The 20,939-nt window shown below is 44.1% G+C and overlaps 1 protein-coding gene across 7 annotated transcripts in view; it reads left to right on the top strand.

Moving 5' to 3' along the window:
• Window positions 1–20,939, top strand: part of GBF1 (golgi brefeldin A resistant guanine nucleotide exchange factor 1) — a 124,277-nt gene that overhangs the window by 82,253 nt on the left and 21,085 nt on the right. For all 7 annotated transcript variants that reach the window (XM_057530813.1, XM_057530818.1, XM_057530815.1 and 4 more), the window contains exons 4-8: window positions 9,765–9,896; window positions 15,788–15,906; window positions 16,433–16,541; window positions 17,055–17,115; window positions 18,362–18,416. In XM_057530813.1, coding sequence (XP_057386796.1) covers window positions 9,765–9,896; window positions 15,788–15,906; window positions 16,433–16,541; window positions 17,055–17,115; window positions 18,362–18,416 — 476 coding nt within the window. The remainder of the gene's footprint in view (window positions 1–9,764; window positions 9,897–15,787; window positions 15,907–16,432; window positions 16,542–17,054; window positions 17,116–18,361; window positions 18,417–20,939) is intronic.

Here is a 20,939-nt window from a genome sequence, read left to right as displayed (position 1 = left end):
TTTTCCAGAGTCCTGTACCACATTACATTCCCACCAGAAATGAGAATTCTAGTTTCTCCACATCCTCTCCAGTGCTTGGTATTTTCAGTACTTTTATTTAAGCCATCCTAGTAGGTAGGTAGTGGTACCTCAAGGTGGTTTAAATTTGCATTTCCCTAATGGCCAGTGACATCGAACACCATTTGGTGATGCATCTGTTCAAGTCTTTTGCCCATTTTTTAATGGAGTTGTTTGTTTTCCTACTGTTGAGTTTAGAAACTTAAGTCTATTCTGGACTCAAGTCCTTTCTTACAATCACAATTATAATTATACAATTATTTATAGCTTGTTTTTTCAGTAGCTTGTTTTTTCAATCTCTTAACAGTATCTCTCATAGAGCAGGCATTTTTATTTTTGATGAAGTCCAGTGTACCAGTTTTTTTCTTTTGTGCACTGTGCTTTTTGTGTCATATCTAAGTACTCTTTGCCTAATCCCAGGTCACAAAGATTTCTCCTATATTTTCTTCTAAAAGGTATGCAGATTTATGCTTTTCATTTACATCTATGATCTATTTTTAGTTAATTTTTATGTAACATGTGAGGTTTAGATGAAAGTAGGGGGTTTTTTTGGCATGTGGATGTTCAGTTGTCCCAACAGCATTTGTTGAAATTAATGCCTTTTTCGATACCAAATTCTCCTTAGGACTGTATCTTCTTTAGGATTGAAGGAGTTACAGAGAATTCTCTTGAGTTCCTCCTCGCTTTCCAGCAATTACTTTGTTCCTATTCCTTGTTTCTTTCTGGGTCTTTCTGATTTGGGGTTTGTTTTTAATGCAATGTAATGTAACACTCATTATTTGTAAGTTGATTGAGCATAAAGTTTTTCATTATAAAGTGGCCATCCATCACAAGGAGGCATGTGGGCTGTAAAAAACATTAACTGTGCATTCTGGGCTGGAATGAAACTTTACCAGAATAATACAGCTTTTGTATGGTGTGCGGTTGGGATAAAATGAGAGACAGAGAGAGACAGATATTGTTGGGGAAACAGGTGTTGGCTGAACCCGGGTTCTGTCCCATGTTTTCTAAAGTTGTTTCCTAACCCTTTCAGGATTCAGCTGTTTTGAAGGTTCTCTGGGCACCTTTCAGAGCAAATAACCTATGACTTCTCAGAGTGCTTCTGCTCCTATAAACTTTATTTGTTCATTCTCCAGCTTACAGTCATGTGTTTAGAGGCAGCAGTGGCAAGTGGTTAGAGTACTTGTCCTGGCCCTTACTGGTTATATTTTCAATGCCTTTGTTTCCCCATCAGTAAGATGAGAAATGTCTCATCATAAAGTTCTTGAGCTTGTTAACACAAAGGGTGTCTGAGGCTGAATAAGATTCCTCAGACTTAATTGTCACTAAGAATTTGTGATATGCTGCTATAAAAATGCATTTCCAGCTTCTGGATAAATGTGAATAAATAGGATTCTGTACACTTAAGGAACAGGGAGAGTTGCTTACTAGTCCCGTAATTGATATTCTTTAGGGATTCTCTTACTCTTCTCCAAAAGCTTTGGCTATTAACCCTTCAGTCTTTTCCATCATCTGTAGACTTTGTTAATGTCAATTCAGAATTTAGTTCTTTTTTATTTCCTTTTACTTCCCTTCAGGGCCCCTAGAGGAGACCTGACAGGGTGGTAATTGGTGATAAACCTATAATTGTCTTCTTGCTGCCATTGAACAATGAAATATTTTACTAGACTATGAAGGGAATTTGGATTGAAAAAGTTGCTCCAAGTGTAATGACTGCATAAAGCTGGGGTGAATGTCCTGTTTTAAAGTATAGCAGAAGTTTTTAATTTCTCCTGGGCTTTCAAATTGCCTGCTTAAGTTTGGTCTTGGTCTTATACAATGAATGCAGAAAATGGCAAGGTAGAGTAAAGGACCACAGCAGCTCTGGTTTGCCTGTATGTTACAGCCTAATTGCTTTCCTTTCATTATGTGCCAGTTTCCTCTAGAAGGAAGAGAACTGGTGTTTAGAGTTGATATGCATCAAACTTGTGCTCTCAGTAAGACAGATGGATCAGTCTATCCTCGGGCCTCTGCGATATGTTTGAGGCTGGTCCCTATGGGCCTCATTTAGCCCTGCCAGCCTTGTTAAAGGGGCCTCATTCTTCCGTCTTGGATTAGGAAGGAACGTGAGCAAACCTGAAGCTTAATTTGTATGGCAGTACTAAAATCAGTAACTAACAGTGTTTAGTCATTGGCTAGGAAGAGGAAGGGTGCAGAAGAAACTTTAATTCTAGGATAGTTAAGTTTTAAATTTTTATTTGCCATCCATGTCATGCAGTTAATATATCTAATAGTAAACCCATAGCAATAGCATAGTATAATATTTAAGAACATAATCCAGAACAGACCCAGATTTAAATTCTACCTCTTCCACTTACTGCATGACCTTGGGCAAGTCACTTAACCTCATAGAGCCTTGGTGTTCTTTATCTATAAAATGGGAACAGTAATACTATTTCTCAGGGTTACTGGGAAGATAAAATAAATAACCTACATATGATAATTAGTTTAGTATGTAGCTGTTGCTGATGTCAGAGGCCAATTAAGGTTGTTGTCCTGAGCAATGGAATGGGATTCTTCTTGTAGGGTGGTAGATAGCAGCTCCTAGCAGCAAGCTAAACCAGCTGTTTAGCAGAAATGCCCAAGGTGGGAAGCTCATTTCTCTTCCAATCAGGATTATGTATCATATTGGAGAAAGTCATGCAGTAAACAAACTATTTTCCCACATGTATGCTGCCTTTAAGTCCCTGTCTTATCTTCTGAAAGTGTAGGCTAAATCTGATACCAGGCAGTCTAGGGTGGTCCTACTCAACAAGGAGGAGATTATAAAAGTGAGGATTTCAGGAGCAGCCTGAAAGCAGCCTGCTTTGGGCTCTATATGATATCCGAGATTTCAATCTGAAAAAAATACATCTTCTTTCTATCGTCTTTCTTAGGGGAGACGGACCTGCTATAGGGACAGAGGTAGCCCAGGTCCTGAAAAGGTGTTTGAGCCAGAGAACATACGTAAATGCCGAAAACCCTTTTCTTTCTGGTCATCTTGAACATTTGGGGGCCAGATATCTATGGAGGAGGAGAGGAGTTTTTATGTCATCTCTGGCTTAGGTTGGGACCTCATGAACATGACCTTCTACAAATTACTTATCTAAGACAGCTCGGGGAAGATATAAAATTATGATTTCTAATCCTTGGGATTTTCAGACTTTCAGTAAAACCCCAAGATGTGTAAGTTCAGGATTTGCTTATGTTTAATTAGAGTAAGAGTTAAGGTTTGTTTTTTTGATTCATAAAGACAGGTTGGGTTGGCCTTTGAGGGAGAAATCAGCCTGAAAAATGAATACTTCTCAGAGGGTTTTTAAAGGACCAAGTGTTAGAAAATAATTTGCCTTTCTTGGTGTAAGGTGGTTTGTATCATTATCTTCTACTGCAGGCCCTAGGTGGACCCATGAACTCACCTTGTACCTGGGTTGTGGTAGTGATTAAGTTATCACCATACTTTGTTTCTTAAAGGGTCATAATATCAAAGATAATCCCCCTCCTCATCCCCACTGCAGTGTAAAGGCACTTTGAGAAACTAAACATTTGTTTGAGAATGGGAAGCAGATCTGGGAAACTATTGGGTGATAGCTGAAAAAAGAGGATCCACTATCAGGAGCTTAGACAAACAAACTGGGCTTGCTTTTCCCCCAGGCTACCTTTGTAACAGACTGTCTGCATTCATGCTTACTTACTCCCAAACTGTACTTTGCGTTTAGAATAAATTTTGGGGATCTAAAGGGAGCCTTAAAGAATTTCATTAAACTGTGTACTACCACCACCATCTTCCCCAGGAAACCCCTGTGGATGAGGAAACTATGGCCCAAAGAAGGGAAGTGTTTGCCCAAGGTCGCATAATTAGTGACAGACCAAGACTGGGCATAGTGCATTTCTTTTTTTCATTTCTCCTGTTGTATAGGGCAGGGTTGCAAAGGCTTGTCTGGGTTTAACCCTTAAGCCTGGACTAGATAATTTTCTGAGAGCTGCCCTTTGGCAGCCTTCTCTCAAGCCAGTTCATGAAATCAAGCCTAAATCCCCACCTGACCATTCAAGGCTGGAAATAAAGGTGTGGCAGATGTTCCAGAGGCTTCTGGCTACACCAAAGTTTAGTTTGTCTCATCCTTTGGACTACTACTCCTGATGTCCTGTAGTGACCAAGAAGAGCACACCTCTTTCCTACAGAACAGTATTTCAAAAATTCCATTTGCAGCTCATTCTCAATCTTACTTTGACTTTTACAAGAAATATTCCTAGGTATAGCATAGTCAGAGAAGTAGAATATGAGGACCTGGACTTCCCTGGCGGTCCAGTGGTTAAGATTCCGAGCTTCCACTTCAGGGGATGCCGGTTCAATCCATGGTTGGGGAACTAAGATCCTGCATGCCCCATGGCTCGGCCAAAAAAAAAGGGAATATGAGGACCTAACACTTTCTCCTAAAATGGAATGTGGAGGCATAGACATAAAAGCCCAAAACCAAAGAGCTTTTTATGCTCAAATAATTCTGTACTGTGTCTCTGGATACAGAAATGTCAAGTGGGGTAAATGAACTAGACTTATATTTTTATCATGCTCTGATTTATTAGTCTGTTATACATGATTTACCTTGTGAATGATGATATTCTGTCTCCAGGAACATGAGCCAATATTTGCAGGATGAAGAGCTAGGATGGGAGCAGGCTGATGACCCTCTAGAAAGCAAGAAGGGAGAAGTAGCCTCTGAGGGCAAAAGGGTCGAGACAAGCATTTCTGAAGCCAAATGGTGTTGAAATAATATACCACAGGACTTTTTCCTTGTCAGCGTAATCCAATTGAGAATGCCCAACCGCCCCTGATAAGAGTCACTCAGGAGTAAAGAGCTTGCTACCAGGGAAAGCAGCTTATGTGTGCATTTTGGCTCAGGAATGTGCCAGCCCAATGTTGGCCAAATGAGAAAAGGCTGCTGCAGGCTGGAGAACACAAGCCTCCTGGGAGGATGGTGACTGCTCCCCTGTATGCTGAGAAGAGATTGTTCCCTTTTGTCTAAGGGCAGTGCATGATGCCACATGTTGAGGCCTTTGACATAGATTGTCAGAGAAGGTGGCAGCTCTGATGTGAAAAAAGAAAACAGTGTCAGTATTCATCTCCTTTTGGACAGGTCACCTCATCATCTGAGAAGATAGGAGACTTGGGGGACATCTGCAGACTCAACCTGACTTCAGGCCAAAAGTCACTTTGAGACTTACCTGTTTTAATGTCACAGTGTAAGGAGTTGAGAGCCCTGTTCACTGATGTTGAGCAGAGTATGAGCAGAACACTACCAAGAAACCTCTGAAGAGCTTCACTTTGCTTTGTGTTGAAGTGACCTACAGCTTCTCTAGAAATAGTTTAATAAGTCTTGTTGCGATTATTCTTATTGGGCACTGACTAGCCAGAAGTTGGACCTGGACTTGATTCTAGCAGCTGGTGGCCTAGTCCTAGAAGGATCCCAAGTGTTCTTTCTCCAGTGGGAGTTGAATTTCCCCTCCTTCTTGTACCCATTCCTTTTTTTTACTTCCCATCTTAGAACATGAATCAGTCACCTTCAGAGCACCCCTCTACCTGATCTGCACTCTCTGTTTACTGAACTGTTTGTGCCTTGAGGTTGACAGCCTTCCAGGGCGGGAATTTTGGCTGCTTGGCAGGGGTGTCAGATGTCTCCTTGGTTGTGAAATTACTCAGCCTGCTCACTATGAGCAGCATCATGGCATCTTTTCCCTGAAGGACTCAGGCAGCTCTTCTTACTCTTCCAAAGAAGATCTAGACAATTGAATCTCTGTCCCCAGGCAGGCTAAGCCAGGAGGTAGAACACCAGAAATTTTTCTTTTCTGGATTCGTAGGAAGCAGTAGAGTTAAATCTGCAGTTGAACCTAGAGGGCAAAACTCCAGTTCTGCCTAGACCAAATTCTCTTGGGAAAGTTTATTTTATATACCATCATCCTCTTTTATTGGAGGGGTAGGGGAGTGAGGGTGAAAGTGAAGGTTCCTGGTGGGCTCATTAAAAAGTCCAGCCCTTGGGCTTCCCTGGTTGCGCAGCGGTTAAGAATCTGCCTGCCAATGCAGGGGACATGGGTTCAAGCCCTGGTCCGGGAAGATCCCACATGCCATGGAACAGCTAAGCCCGTGCCTCACAACTACTGAGCCTGCGCTCTAGAGCCCGCGAGCCACAACTACTGAGCCCATGTGCCACAACTGCTGAAGCCCACGTGCCTAGAGCCCATGCTCCGCAACCAGAGAAGCCACCACAATGAGAAGCCCGTGCACCGCAACGAAGAGTAGCCCCCGCGCACTGCAACGAAGAGTAGCTCCTGCTTGCTGCAACTAGAGAAAAGCCCACCTGCAGCAATGAAGACCCAACGCAGCCAAAAATAAATAAATAAAATAAATGAATTAAAAAAAAAAAAGTCCAGCCCTTCTAGTTTTCCATCACTAAGTTTCCATAAAGCATTGACTCACAGAATGGAAGTGCTGGAATGAATGTACTTTAACAGTCAGATTCTAACTATCTAATTTGACAGATGAGCTTGGGTATCATATGCCTGGTTATTAGTAGGAGTGAGACTAATGATTCCTTGTCCATTGACTGGATTGTATATTATGTGGGGGTCACATCCAGAGCATCCAGAGAGTTTTCCGTGGGACTTTGTCCAAGCCTCTGTATAGTATCACTCCTACCCCCTCCAAGTCTCTCAGTGCCATGTTGAACTCTTTCCTCTTAAGAAGCAGAAGGTTAGGGGCTTCCCTGGTGGCACAGTGGTTAAGAATCCGCCTGCCAATGCAGGGGACACGGGTTCGAGCCCTGGTCCGGGGAGATGCCACATGCTGCGGAGCAACTAAGCCCGTGTGCCACAACTACTGAGCCTGTGCTCCAGAGCCTGCGAGCCACAATTACTGAGCCCACGTGCCACAACTACTGAACCCTGCGCGCCTAGAACCAGTGCTCCGCAACAAGAGAAGCCACTGCAATAAGCCCACGCACCACAACGAAGAGTATCCCCAGCTCACCGCAACTAGAGAAAACCCACATGCAGCAACGAAGACCCAACGCAGCCAAAAATAAATAAATAAATAAATTTATTTTGAAAAAGAAAAAGAAATCTTCAGTTGAAGCAGCCCTGCAGAGACAGATCACACATCAATTTCAAGCCCACTGAACACAGCAGAGAAACTACTGCTTTGGTACATTAAGTCATTTGGCTTTGAGAGCCCACACCCTATGTGTGTGTTAAAATTGATAGGACTCAAAAAGAGTCAGTTTTACCAAATTAAAAAATTTTAAAAACAAACAAAAGGAGGCAGAATGCACTTGGCCCTGGAAGTGTCAAACGGTGGGTGTAAAATTGACCTAGTCTTTGACTATGAAGCAAGTATAGGTATAGCACCTGGGTGAATGCTTAGAAAATCTGTTCCCTATCCCACCTCTCAAAGATTTGTCTTCCATCTAACACTTTCATATCTCAAATATACCAAACATGCCTTTTTTTTTTTTTAAATAAAGACACATCTTTTTATTCATTTATTTACTTATGGCTGTGTTGGGTCTTCGTTTCTGTGCGAGGGCTTTCTCTAGTTGTGGCACGTGGGGGCCACTCTTCATCGCGGTGCGCAGGCCTCTCACCATCGCGGCCTCTCGTTGCGGAGCACAGGCTCCAGACGCGCAGGCTCAGTAATTGTGGCTCACGGGCCTAGTTGCTCCGCAGCATGTGGGATCTTCCCAGACCAGGGCTCGAACCCGTGTCCCCTGCATTGGCAGGCGGACTCTCAACCACTGCGCCACCAGGGAAGCCCCAAACATGACTATTTTTTAAATGACAGACCAAATCGTATGTAATACAGTTGTGTTCCTAAAGCAGCAAGACTAGATGACTTTAGTTTTTTTCAATGTGCTTTTTAAAGGTATTTTATTTCAGCTTTCCCAAATATATCTATTCCTTACATCTCAACCCTTTACCATCTTAAACACACACAAAGGTTTTTCTCTAGGTTTTTTCTGCAGATTGTACATCTCTAGGTGGGGGTAGTGGGGGATGAGAAGCAGGTTTTATACAGCTGATGTGATCACTGTACAGACAAGCTTGGAAAATGCTACCCAATCTGCCAATTAATTAAAGCATTAATCTGAGGAGCAGTGGGGCCAGGGAATGTTTACCCAAAGAGGAGGGTGGTAGGAATTGAGTGGGAAGCTCCCTACATTTGCATGAAAATGAAGGTGCTTAGGAAACCCAGCTTCCTTTTGTCTCTAAAGGTGGGGCAGCCCTTATCCAGTCCCTGAATCTTTCTGGCCTATTTAGGAAGCCTTTTAGGGAGCTAGTGTCTGAGATATGAAAGCACAGCAGAAAACCAAAACTTAAACCCTGGGGCTTCCCTGGTGGCGCAGTGGTTGAGAGTCTGCCTGCTAATGCAGGGGACACGGGTTCGAGCCCTGGTCTGGGAGGATCCCACATGCCACGGAGCAGCTGGGCCCGTGAGCCACAATTGCTGAGCCTGCGCGTCTGGAGCCTGTGCCCCGCGACGGGAGGGGCCGCGATAGAGAAAGGCCCGCGCACCGCGATGAAGAGCGGTCCCCGCACCGCGATGAAGAGTGGCCCCCGCTTGCCGCAACTGGAGAAAGCCCTCGCACGAACCGAAGACCCAACACAGCCAAAAATAAATAAATAAATAAATAAATAAATAAGAAAATCCTTTAAAAAAAAAAAAAAAAAAAAAAAAAAACTTAAACCCTGGGCATAGTAGGGTACAGAGCAAGTCCAGTATAAAGTAGCTTCTTAGACCTGGAATGAAACCTTCTACATTTAGGAGTATGTGCTGATAATTAAGTAGAATAGATGTAATGGTTTTACAAGTTTTAGAACCATATGTATAGACTGGGTTCAAATCCCAGCTCTGCTTCTTATTAGCTGTGTGATTTGGGGCCAATCGTGTCTTATCTGAGCCTTATTTTTCTCATCTGTAAAATAAAGATTATGAATTGCCTCTTCATCTCAAGGCAGTTAGTCCTCTGCTTACTGTAGACAGAAAGGAGGCTAGAGAGTGGTTAGGACCTTTGCAAGATTATAAACTGCCTCCAGCACAGCCTTTTGTTCTTTTTGAGCTTATTTTTCAGCAAGGGACTATAAACCTCAAGTTTCCCCCTCAACTTCCTGGAATGTGCTGCATTCTTTATCTCTAAGAGAAGTGACCTTGACTATAACAACAAAAGACCTAAGACAGCAGCTCATCCTGGGATCTCTTTGGCCACGTTGGCTGTACTCAAGATGAGGTTTACCTGTGCACCCCTAGGGAGGGTGGTGAAATGGACGTGGATAATTGACCCAGCAATATTTGATGATATTAAAGAATTACTGTTAATTTTTAAATTGTGGTTTAAAAATATGTATACATACATAAGTATATTAAAAGCATAAAATTTACCATCTTAAGCATTTTATTGTTAATTTTAAAGCATAGTAATGACACTGTGGTTTTTTAAGCTTTTTAATCTTTTACAGCTACAAACTAAAAATTTTGCAAATAAAATGACATAGTGTTTGGAGTTTGATCCAAGGTAATCCAGAGGGAGGAAGATTGTCCCAGCAACTAAGAACTCTAGCCTCATGGCACAGTTAAGAAGGGCCTTTTTCTAGGGTTTAGCTTTTTGTAAGATGGCATCTCTTTACTCTTATTTCTTTTCTTGCAGAACTCTCAGAAATTGAGCCCAATGTGTTCCTTCGTCCATTTCTGGAAGTAATTCGCTCTGAAGATACCACTGGCCCAATCACTGGACTAGCACTCACCTCTGTCAACAAGTTCCTGTCCTATGCGCTCATAGGTAAGAGCTCAGACTTTGTTGGATGACCACAGCTCTTCATTTCTTGCCTCTCCTGGAGTGGTCAGGCTTTAGGCAATGAGCTGGTGATACTGGAAAGTTTTTCCCAGCCATCCATTTCCTTGTAGAAGAGAAATAGGATTGTTTATTGGTTACTCATCACACTAATTGACTCAGGTTGTGCAGAGTGGGGAATGAGAGGTTTCCTTGGGACTCTGATTTCTTTGCGCTCTGGAGGCAGTTAAGGGTATAGTGCCCTTGGAGGTTTGATTTATTTTGGTTTATTTTTTAAGTTATTTTTCAAATATAATGCATGCTTATTTTAAGAAGATAAACAATAAAGAAGTGTCTAAAAGAAAAGTTAATGGTCTCTCTCAATGTTTCTCCTCCTTCTTTAGGTAAATAATATTAACAGGCAGGTTTGAATCTTCCTATACCTTTTTCTACATGTGTATAAATATATATAAAGTTCCACCTCTTTTAAAAAAGAAATAAAAATAGGATTATGTGCTACGTATTTTCTCATTTTAATAGTATTAACTTAGGTGTACATGATATAATTATCCATCTGATTTATTCTTTTCCCTCCAGTTTTTTTGAGGTATATAACATTGTATCAGTTTAAGGTATACAGTGTAAAGATTTGATATATGCATATGTCGCAAGATGATAAACATAATAAGTTTAGTTAAATCCACTGCCTCACATAGAAACAAACTTTTGTGTGTGTGTGATGAGAACTTTTAAGATCTCGCTTAGCAACTTTCAAACATACAATACAGTATTGTTAACTGTAGTCATCATGCTGTACACTACATACCCAGAACTTATTAATCTTATAACTGGAAGTTTGTATGTTCTTTTTTTACTGTGATAAAATATACATAATATAAAATTTGCCATTTTAATAATTTTAAAGTATATAATTCAGTGACATTAATTACATTCACAGTGTTGTGATTACCACCATCTATTTCTCAAACTTTTTCATCACGCCAAAAAAGAAATTCTAATCATTAAGCAATAATACACCATTTCCCCTGCCCCTCAGTCCCTGGTAAGATTTTTTTTTTCTTTTTGGTAGCTGTATAATTTCCATAGTATAGATATAATACAGTTCACTCAATCATTCTCTTATTGAGTAATATTTAATATTTAGGTTGTGTCTTATTTTGAGCCATTATTTTTTTAATAAATTTATTTATGGCTGCATTGGGTCTTTGTTGCTGTGCGTGGGCTTTCTCTAGTTGCGGCGAGTGGCGGCTACTCTTCGTTGCGGTTCGCGGGCTTCTGATTGTGGTGCGCGGGCTCCTCATTGCGGTGCGTGGGCTGCTCATTGCGGTGGCTTCTCTTGTTGCGGAGCACAGGTACTAGGTGCGCGGGCTTCAGTAGCTGTGGCTCGAAGGCTGTAGAGCGCAGGCTCAGTAGTTGTGGCTCATGGGCTTAGTTGCTCCGCGGCATGTGGGATCTTCCCGGACCAGGGCTCAAACCCGTGTCTCTTGCATTGGCGGGCGGATTCTTATCCACTGTGCCACCAGGGAAGCCCCAAGCCATTATTAATAATGCTGAAATAAGCATCCTTGTTCATATGTCTTTATTATTAATTTTCCTTTTGTATGACAAATTCCTGAACTTGAAATTTCTGGTTTAAAGGCCATGTGCAAATTACATTTTTATATGTACTACCAGTTTGCTTTCCCAAAAGATTAAAATCATTTGCACGTCCAACAGTAAGGTTTGAGAGTTTCCATTTCCCCACTCTGTCACCAGCACTGAATATTATCGATGTTCTTTATTTGTGCTAATTTGATGGGTGAAAACTGGTATTTTGTTGTTTTTATTTCCTTGAGGCTGAATATTTGAATTTATTCTCCTTTGCCTATTATTTTATTGAGTTGTTTTTGTTTTTCTTATCAATTTGTAGGAGTTCTTTGTATAGTGTATATTAACCCATTGTCTATCACAGTATTAAAAATATTTTCTCCCAATCTAGTCCAGATATTTTATCCAGTCTATTGTTTATCTCTGAATTTGTTTATGGTGTCTTTTTTGGATTCCTTTATAGTTGGTTTTGTCACTTAGAATACCGAATTTTTTCCCCCTATTGTCTGCCCATGTGCAAGGGTGAGGAACATAGAACACAGGCAGCTGTCCTTGTTTCTAAGTAGGGAGACAGGAAAAGAGGAAGCTCAGGCTGTAGCTAGCAAGAAAGGAAAATGACCTTCAGTTCAAGGCAAGAAAACCCTTTATCTTTTCTAGAAAGTTGGATTTGCTTAGTTGAAGCATTCAGGATTGGGAGCAGGTATCCTGGGTGCCAGCTAGGTTCTCTAGGTGCATGAGCTTCTCCAGGCACCCTAGTCCTAGCTTCATACTTCTCCTAAGCAAAAATCAGGCCCAGCTACTTACAGCCTTGCCCTGAGCACCACCTGCAGGTCATCTCTCTTCACGGCCTCCAGCAGCTGCCCTCTATGCCGTTTCCCTCTGCTCTTTCGTTTCCCTCTGCTCTTTCGTCCGTGTTACTCTCTCCCCCTTCTGGGGTTGGCAGACAAGCTGGTCATTGGAGACCTCAGGCCAGCTGGTCACTGGAGCTTCCTGTGGTGGGAAAAGAGAATGCTGGAGGTGGTGATTGCAGTGGGCATGAGAATAGGAACGGGAAGGAGTATATGAAAGCCAGAAGGCAAAGGAGATGAGATTGGCAGATTTCCCTGCAGTCTTCTCCAGGGTGGCCAGGAAAGGAGGAGATTCTAAAGAAGGGGTCCTGGGGAAGACAAAGTCTGTTAAGTGAGCCAACCTTCTGTTTAGGCTGCCCTTCTGGAAGGAACTGCCCTCCACCTCTCAGCCCTGTGACCCAAGGCGTCTAGGGTTATTTTAGATCCTACTCCAAAGACCAGCCTTTTGTTTGGCCCCACACAGCTGCCAGATCAGGATTTGTGCCTCTGATTGCCTGGCTTATGAGGCCCTGCCTGTGGTTCTAAGGACCTGTCACTTGTACCTACCTTTTTAGAAAATTAACTTTGCTACTTCATTCAAGCTCAGAGGATAAGAGCTACAAAAAGATCAGTAGCGCTTAAACCACTTTACCTAGGGAGACTACTGAAAGAGGGGAAGAAATAGACCCCCAGGAGTTGGGAGCAAGGCTGCCATTCACTAGGAACTCTGAAACACTACACAGCACTGAGAAGGTCCTGGATTTCCCGAACAAGGAAAGGTCCCTCTGTGGACCCTGGAGGCCTGAATAAAGGACCCTGTCCAGCAGGACTGTGAGAGAGGACTCAGGCAACAGCCTTGAGAGTATAGGATTTTCCGTGTTGATTGGGAGAAACATGGAGAGTTGGTGTGATAGAAGGAGCTGGGTCACCTCCTATACTGTAGATCATCATGAAATTGGCTTCCTTCTGCATGACCTCTAAAGTAGCCGCTCATGATGCTGAGTAGTGGCATGCAGTAAATAGGGCAAAGAGAGTCTGACTAGGTGTCAGAGACTAACCAGGACGGAAGAGAAAAAAGAAAACAAATGAAAACCACTCACAATTGATGAAAGTTTTCTGGCCCATTGTGGCAAGAGAAATGTTCTGGTTTCTCAGCCATGCGCTGAGCTTCAAACTCAGGAACTCCATGAATTTCAGGTACCAAGAAAGAGAAAATGGTAAGAATTTCTTCTGATTCCCACACTTAAAACTAGGAGGTTCTCCTAGCTTACACCATGCCACCTCTGGAGCATTTTTCTCTGTCACTCACAAAGCTTTGTCACGTCCCTATCTTTTTTTCCTACTTTTGCTCCCCTTTCAAGAGCAATCCAGGCAGTTCAGCAGGACCCTTGTAGGCCTTGATGGAGGTCACTTCTTTGGCTACTCCTTGTAGATATTTATTTATTTATTTATTATAAATTCATTTATTTTATTTTATTTGTTTATTTTTGGCTACATCAGGTCTTCATTGCTGCACGTGGGCTTTCCCTAGTTGCGGCGAGCGGGGGCTACTCTTTGTTGCGGTGCATGGGCTTCTTGTTGTGGTGGCTTCTCTTGTTGCAGAACACGGGCTCCAGGCGCATGGGCTTCAGTAGTTGTGGCATGCAGGCTCAGTAGTTGTTGCACACGGGCTTAGTTGCTCCACGGCATGTGGGATCTTCCCAGACCAGGGATCAAACCTGTGTCCCCTGCATTGGCAGGCGGAGTCTTAAACACTGCGCCACCAGGGAAGTCCTCCTTCTGGATATTTAAGTCATGAATGGGAACAGAGTTTCCTCCTTGGCAGCATTTGTGTTAGCTTCCAGCATGGTGCTGATTGTCAGAGCTAGCGAACCCTCTTACAGCTGAAAGTCTCCCTCCCTCCTATTCCCCAGTTAGCCAGCCTCCAGTCCTGTTTAGTTTGTCCCTTATCTCTCCTTAATCTTTAGTTAAGCTAGTTATAGGATTCTTGTCCATGACATATTGTTTTAAATAGGAATGAAACCAAAGCAGGAAGAGTTCTCTGATTTGCTGTAATGGGCACCCAAATATGAGTATTGGCAGCAGTGACTGTCCATTTTTTCCCCCTACTCCCCTACCTCAGTTGCACCTGAACACAACATTCCAAAAGCAATCAGAGAGAGATGTGTTGAAAGAGAACATCTGAAAAGAGAAAGGCTGCAACCTTGGCATTCAGAGCTCTGGCCCGGGCTTCCCTGATGGCGCAGTGGTTAAGAATCCGCCTGCCAATGCAGGGGACACGGGTTCGAGCCCTGGTCCGGGAAGATCCCACATGCCGCGGAGCAACTAAGCCCGTGCGCCACAACTACTGATCCTGTGCTCTAGAGCCCACGAGCCACAACTACTGAACCCGAGCACCAAAACTACTGAAGCCTGCACGCCTAGAGCGCATGCTCCGCAACAAAATAAGCCACCGCAATGAGAAGCCTGCACACCACAACAAAGAGTAGCCCCCGCTCGCTGCAACTAGAGAAAGCCCGCGCGCAGCAAGGAAGACCCGACGCAGCCAATACATACATATATACATAAATAAATAACATTTATAAAAAAAAAAAAAAAAGCTCTGGCCCTACTCAGCCCTTGCTCTGGGCCAAAACCTCAAATTTCCAGGCCCTTCCTCTATGAAATGAGTAGCTTTACACCAGTGATTTCCAAAGTGTGGTCCCCTGACCAGCAGCATTAACTTTACCTGGAATCTTGTTAGAAATGCAAATTCTCAGGCCCCACGCTAGACCTACTAAATCAAAAATTCTGGGAGTGGGCCCAGCAATTTCTTTTTTTTTTTTCTTTCTACAAATTTATTATTTATTTTACTTATTCACTCTTGGCTGCGTTGGGTCTTCATTGCTGCATGCAGTCTTTTTCTAGGTGCAGTGAGCGGGGGCCACTCTTCATTGCGGTGTGCATGTTTCTCATTGAGGTGTGCGTGCTTCTCATTGCAGTGGCTTCTCTTGTTGAGGAGCATGGGCTCTAGGCGCGTGGGCTTCAGTAGTTGTAGTACGTGGGCTCAGTAGTTGTGGCTCACAGGCTCTAGAGCGCAGGCTCAGTAGTTGTGGCACACGGGCTTAGTTGCTCCACGGCATGTGGGATCTTCCCGGACCAGAGATTGAACCTTTGTCCCCTGCAATGGCAGGTGGACTCTTAACCACTGCGCCACCGGGGAAGTCCCAGCAATTTCTATTTTTAACAGGCCCTCCAAGTGATTCTGATATATGTTTAAGTTTGAGAACCGCTTTTACACAGTGGAGTTTGTGCTGAGATGCTTATTAAAGCCAGTTATGGGCAAAAATTCTCAGGTAGCTCAAGAAGCCATGGGTTAGGGAATTGGGAGAGGAGAAAACCAAAGTCTCTCAAAACAGTCTCTAGACAGGATGTCTTGACTTTTCTGTCTCTCCTCTACACATCTTTTCTTTTTTGTTGGAGCAGATCCCACCCATGAGGGCACGGCAGAGGGCATGGAGAACATGGCAGATGCTGTCACCCACGCCCGTTTTGTGGGCACAGATCCTGCCAGCGATGAGGTTGTCCTGATGAAAATCCTTCAGGTAAATGGAGGGGAAGAGCAATTAGGCTAATGGCCAGGAGCTGGTGCCTCTGGCTCTACCTACCGAGCCTGATGGCAGCTTGAAGCTGTGTTTTGACTCCACTGGGGCTTAGAGAGCTACTTTGTTTCCAAACAAGCAGCTCCGGTACCCAAAGTAAAAGCTTTTTCTAAGGAAAATAATTAAAAGCTTTAAATGAATTGGTATCAAATACTGGAACCCTTAATAGGCTTATACCTCTGGCAGACTGTATCTGTGCCATCCATCCGTTGGGCTTGTGGGCTAGGGTTGGAATGAGTGCTGAACTATGTTGGGGTCATGCAGAGTAAAGACACAGTTCCTAAGAGAAGCTCCTGGGAGACCCCCCACCAAACTGAAGCAAGGTCAGCTCTTGCTAACCTCTTTCTCACCCCTGAGTGCTTCCGTAGGAGACTTAGAAAAACAGGAGGCAGCTTCTCTCCCCTCATGTACACCCTTCTTCACCCAGCCTGCCGTGTTTATCATGGTCTCTCCTTTTTCTTCCTGGTAGGTACTGCGGACTCTGTTGCTGACCCCAGTAGGTGCCCACCTAACCAATGAATCTGTGTGTGAGATTATGCAGTCTTGCTTCCGGATCTGCTTTGAAATGAGGCTCAGTGGTAGGTGCTTGAATACTGGGCCCTTCACCATTCCTGGGGCCAGTATCTGTGAGTATGAATACAGGATGCTGTCTGTCAGTCCCAGAGAGATGGAAAACTCATGACTTCTCCATCACCTACCTTGTGGAGCCATAGGGATCTAGGAGTCTCTGTACTTGACAATTTGTTGTGCAGCTAGAATAGAGACCTTAGCTTTTTGTGCCAGGGCAAGAATTGGGCTGGATCCCAGAATGACTCAGCCCAGAACCAAATCTCCCTCCCTTGAGGTTTCTGGGATTGACACCAGCCTGCAACCCCTGAGAACACATCATTGCTCCCCCTTTTTATCCTGACTCAGTAGTGCCATCTAGTGGGTCAGTGATGTTCTGGCCGCCAGGCTGAACTGGAGCTGGTTTTAATAAGTTTGGTATAATCCTTAGTAAACAAGGTTTGGAGGGGAGTCTGCTCTGAGAAGCCTCCTGATAATAGCACGGCAAGTAATGACACCTGTGTTATTTGTTTTTGCCTGTGCAGAGTTATTGAGAAAATCCGCAGAGCACACTCTCGTAGACATGGTGCAGCTGCTCTTCACAAGGTAAACCTGCTGCTGTTTGCTTCAGCCTGGCTGCCCAGGCCTCTTGAGCCTGCTTGCTTCCACACAGCCACTTCAGGGACCTGGCCAACCCCACAGCCACATCAGAGGCCACTGAGATTATGGATGGGCGTGGTTCTGTAGGACCAGGGTTACCAAGCAAGGGAGAAAGAGGAGGGAGCTGGCTTGGCCTCAGGGGGAAGCAGAGGGTTATTTGATCTAGGCTGACAGAACTTCTGCTTCCCAAACTTGTGTCTGTTTCTGTGCAGGTAGCAGCTGGGAAAGGGAACCCAGAGAGGAAGCCAAACTCAAGGGAGCCTGGAACAGGTTGCTGAGCTCCCAGAGCTCAAGCCCGATTTCTGTGAGGAAGGACCAAGTCTAGGGTGACCAACAATCCTGGTTTGCCCGACTGTCCCAATTTTAGCAGTGAAAGTCCCACATCCCCACAAACCAAAACAGTTGTTACCTCGTCAAAACCCTCAACTTAGGGCCTAGGAGACCTTTTCATACTATGCCTAACACCCTGTTTTCTGTACTTCCTTTCAATAGGCTAACTTTGAGAAGAGCTGAGGCGAGGGCTTTACAGCTTCCCCTAGGGGATATTGATAATGGAAGAGGTTATGCATGTGTTGGGGCAAGGGTTATATGAGAAATCAGTATACTGTGAACCTAAGATTGCTTTTAAAGATAGTCTATTAGGGACTTCCCTGGCGGTCCAGTGGTTAACACTCTGTGCTGCCAATGCAGGGGGCACGGGTAATAATCCTTATTATCTACAGACTAGATCTGCCTCTGGACCCTGCTGCAAATTGTTTTTTACTTCTCAGGTTCAAATTTACTAATTTCAAAACTTCCACCTGCCTTTTACTTCTCACCCTATGCCCAGTCTCCTGGGGTTTTGATAGACTGCCCTCTCCCCATATCATGGCTTTCAGCAATACTTGCTTAGTGAATACAAGCAGAAAGGAGTCAGTTTAAAGATGAAAAGAGCCTCCACACTCCAAGGGTACTTAGTCACCTTTCCCTCATGACTACCTTCCTTTTTAGAAAGTATCTGTGTCACAGGTCCCTCAATTTCTGTGGCTTTTCAGTGAAGCTCCAAAAAGGGTGAAATTAGCCTGCTTCTTTTCCTAGCTTTTCCTAAGAGGTAGCATGCTCTGGCCCAGAGCATCTTTGGGCTGTGGCTGGCATGGAGGGGAAGATTTGTTATTATCCTTAATTACAGTCCACGGGATTTTCTATCTTACAGGTTACCTCAGTTTAAAGAAGAACCCAAGAACTATATGGGGACCAACATGAAGAAGGTATGACCTGCTATCCCTCATCCAAACCTCGATCTCCCAAATTCTGTACTATAGAGATTTTCCTGGATACCCTTGCTTAGCAAAAACATACTTTCGCCTAGACAGGTTTGCTTGGAATCTAGAAATAGCTATCGCTCCTTTACCAAGAAATTTATTCTTTCCCAGGTACCTCTCCTTCCCCAACCTTTCCTTTCCAGCCTATATTTGTTGACCCACCATGTAAGCTAGTGAGCCAGTCCTTCATGGAAACTGGGTGAGGCCCATCAGGCTGGGCTGAAAATGTATGTTGATAAAGGTGAAAGTCCTGCCATCCCCTCAGGGCCTAGTCTTATCAGCAGGTAGGAGGCCTAGAGAGGCTATACCTCAAATCCCATCCTAATACTGGATTAGACTGGGCTCATGCTTGGGCTAGCCTCTGTTGACAAGATAAATCAAGTCTGACTCCAGATCAGAAGGTTCTCAAACTGCTAGGAGAAGAAGGGTGTTCAGAAGAATGGCCTCTTTCTATCTTGAACTGAAGCCCTGGACTTCACAGGCCTCTGATGAGGATTCTGCTTGCAGCCCTAAGAGGTTCTGCCCTTGGAGATGACCCTTGGCTGTTCGGTGCATGCACATAACCTTCCCCTTTCCCCTGCCATCCATCCCCATTCCTGCCCTGTGCCCTGTTGGTGTGTGTCTGAGTTTACTTCACTCTGCTTAAATCGTTCGTTTGCCTGTCTTTCACAGATTTCTCCATGTCTCCTCAACAAACTGGAGCTAAGTAGTGGGGAGCAGACCAAAGCCCTGAACCAGTTAGAGAGGGTACTACTCTTTAAGAACCTCAAGGTCTCTCTCCCTCTCCCTCTCCCTCTCCCTCTCCCTCTCCTTACCCCCTTTTTATTTATTTATTTAAATGTGTATTTTTTTATATGTAACATCTGGGTCCCATATCCACTGTGTAGAGCACAATTTACCCCTCCCTAGTAACACAGCACGGCTTTGGAAGAGCTGCATGTGTTTGTAACTGCAGTGTTGGGAATTTTCGTGGGGCATCTGGCTGCCTGAAGGCAGAAGGAAGCCTTGAACTGATAATACGTTATGTAGTAAGCCTAGAAAGAGAGCCTGGGTCCTGCCGACGTCTTGTGGGGAGGCTTAATATCTACCATTTTTAGGGGAACTATGAGGAACTGTCAAACAAGACCCTTCCCTTTTCTGCCCTCTCCCTGTCTCAGAGCTGGCATTAGAAAGCTTAAGCACAGTCCTTGATTCTAGCTGGATGCCTGAACTTGGTTTTGAGGGAAAGGGTAGTCTGTCTAGTTGGGGTCATTTTTTTCCTGGTTACCATTAAAGGGGTCATTCTAAGGTTTAGGACTCTAGATGGATGAAAAGGAGCCGGGTCCCAGGTTAGCCCAGGGCACTGGCAGTACTTTGGGATCTGCAAAGGTGACCTCCGTCCTTTGGAAGTAAGGGAACTTAGAACGGAGGTGCAAGCTAAAGATTACCCTAATCCCCATATCCCTGCTTTAGGAAGAAGAGGGAGAGAAGGAGGTATGGGCTATCTAAGCTCTCATAACAGTGTGCATGCTAGAGGTGTGGCTGTGGACATCCAGGTCATTGAAGATAAAAAGAACTGTGTGTGTTTTGTGTGTGTGTGTGCACTAGACAGTCCATAGGCCTGTGTTTTCTTTGCATGCCTTGTCTCTAGTTTCACTTGTGTGCTTGCCTAGTCTAAAGTTGCAGCTCTCTTCAGTGGCTACCCACCATTTTGCCATGATTATTAATCTAGGACCTGCCCTTTCTTTATAAAGCTTATATTGTCCTTTGGAAATAAAAAGTTATACGGATAAGGTGATGTAGAGTTTCATGAACTGCTCACCCCTCCCCCCCCACCTTAGGATCTTAGAACAGGGAGCACAGCTATACTTTTAAAGGAGACACTTGTAAGAACTGGCAGCCTCTCAACTTCTATTCAATCCAGGAGGCAGAGAACATTCATTGAAATGATCAGGTTAGAGCTACCTCTGCAGAGGATAGAGAAGGAAACAGGAAGGACTGAACCTAGTGTGGGAAGGAATCTCAATGACGGGGCTTCTCCGTGGAAGTAGGACTACCTGGAATTCCTGATATTGGGGAGCCACCTGGAGAGAAAAGATATTTCACACAAGTCAATCCAGATGTGAGTGCTTTTTGGAGCTCAGTGACAGTTTCCAGTTTAAACCAGGAGGTTCCTCTTTTCCCTCATTGATCTCTTGGACTTCTGGCCTATCTGCATGTTTAACTGACTCTTACCCCCAGAACTTTCTTTTGGGCTTCAGTGGTTTCTGGAGGGAGCATCCTGGTTCCTGCTTAACCACAGTGCTCAGAGCACTTGAAGCTCTATTCTAGGCATATGACTGCTGGCATTTTGGAGATGCAGGGACAAAAAGTGTAAATCCAATGCGAGGCTGTTGCTATGTTACTAAGAGCTGGAGGTGGGGCTCAGCTGTTGGGCGTGTCTCCTTTATGGGTGGAGATATGAGTATGGAAGGAAGAATTATGTGGTTT

The sequence above is a fragment of the Balaenoptera acutorostrata genome, chromosome 16, assembly GCF_949987535.1.
Source record: "Balaenoptera acutorostrata chromosome 16, mBalAcu1.1, whole genome shotgun sequence".
Classification (NCBI taxonomy): Eukaryota; Metazoa; Chordata; class Mammalia; order Artiodactyla; family Balaenopteridae; genus Balaenoptera; species Balaenoptera acutorostrata.
The sequence above is the reverse complement of the archived record's forward strand: the minus strand, read 5'-3'. Positions and strand labels throughout refer to the sequence as shown.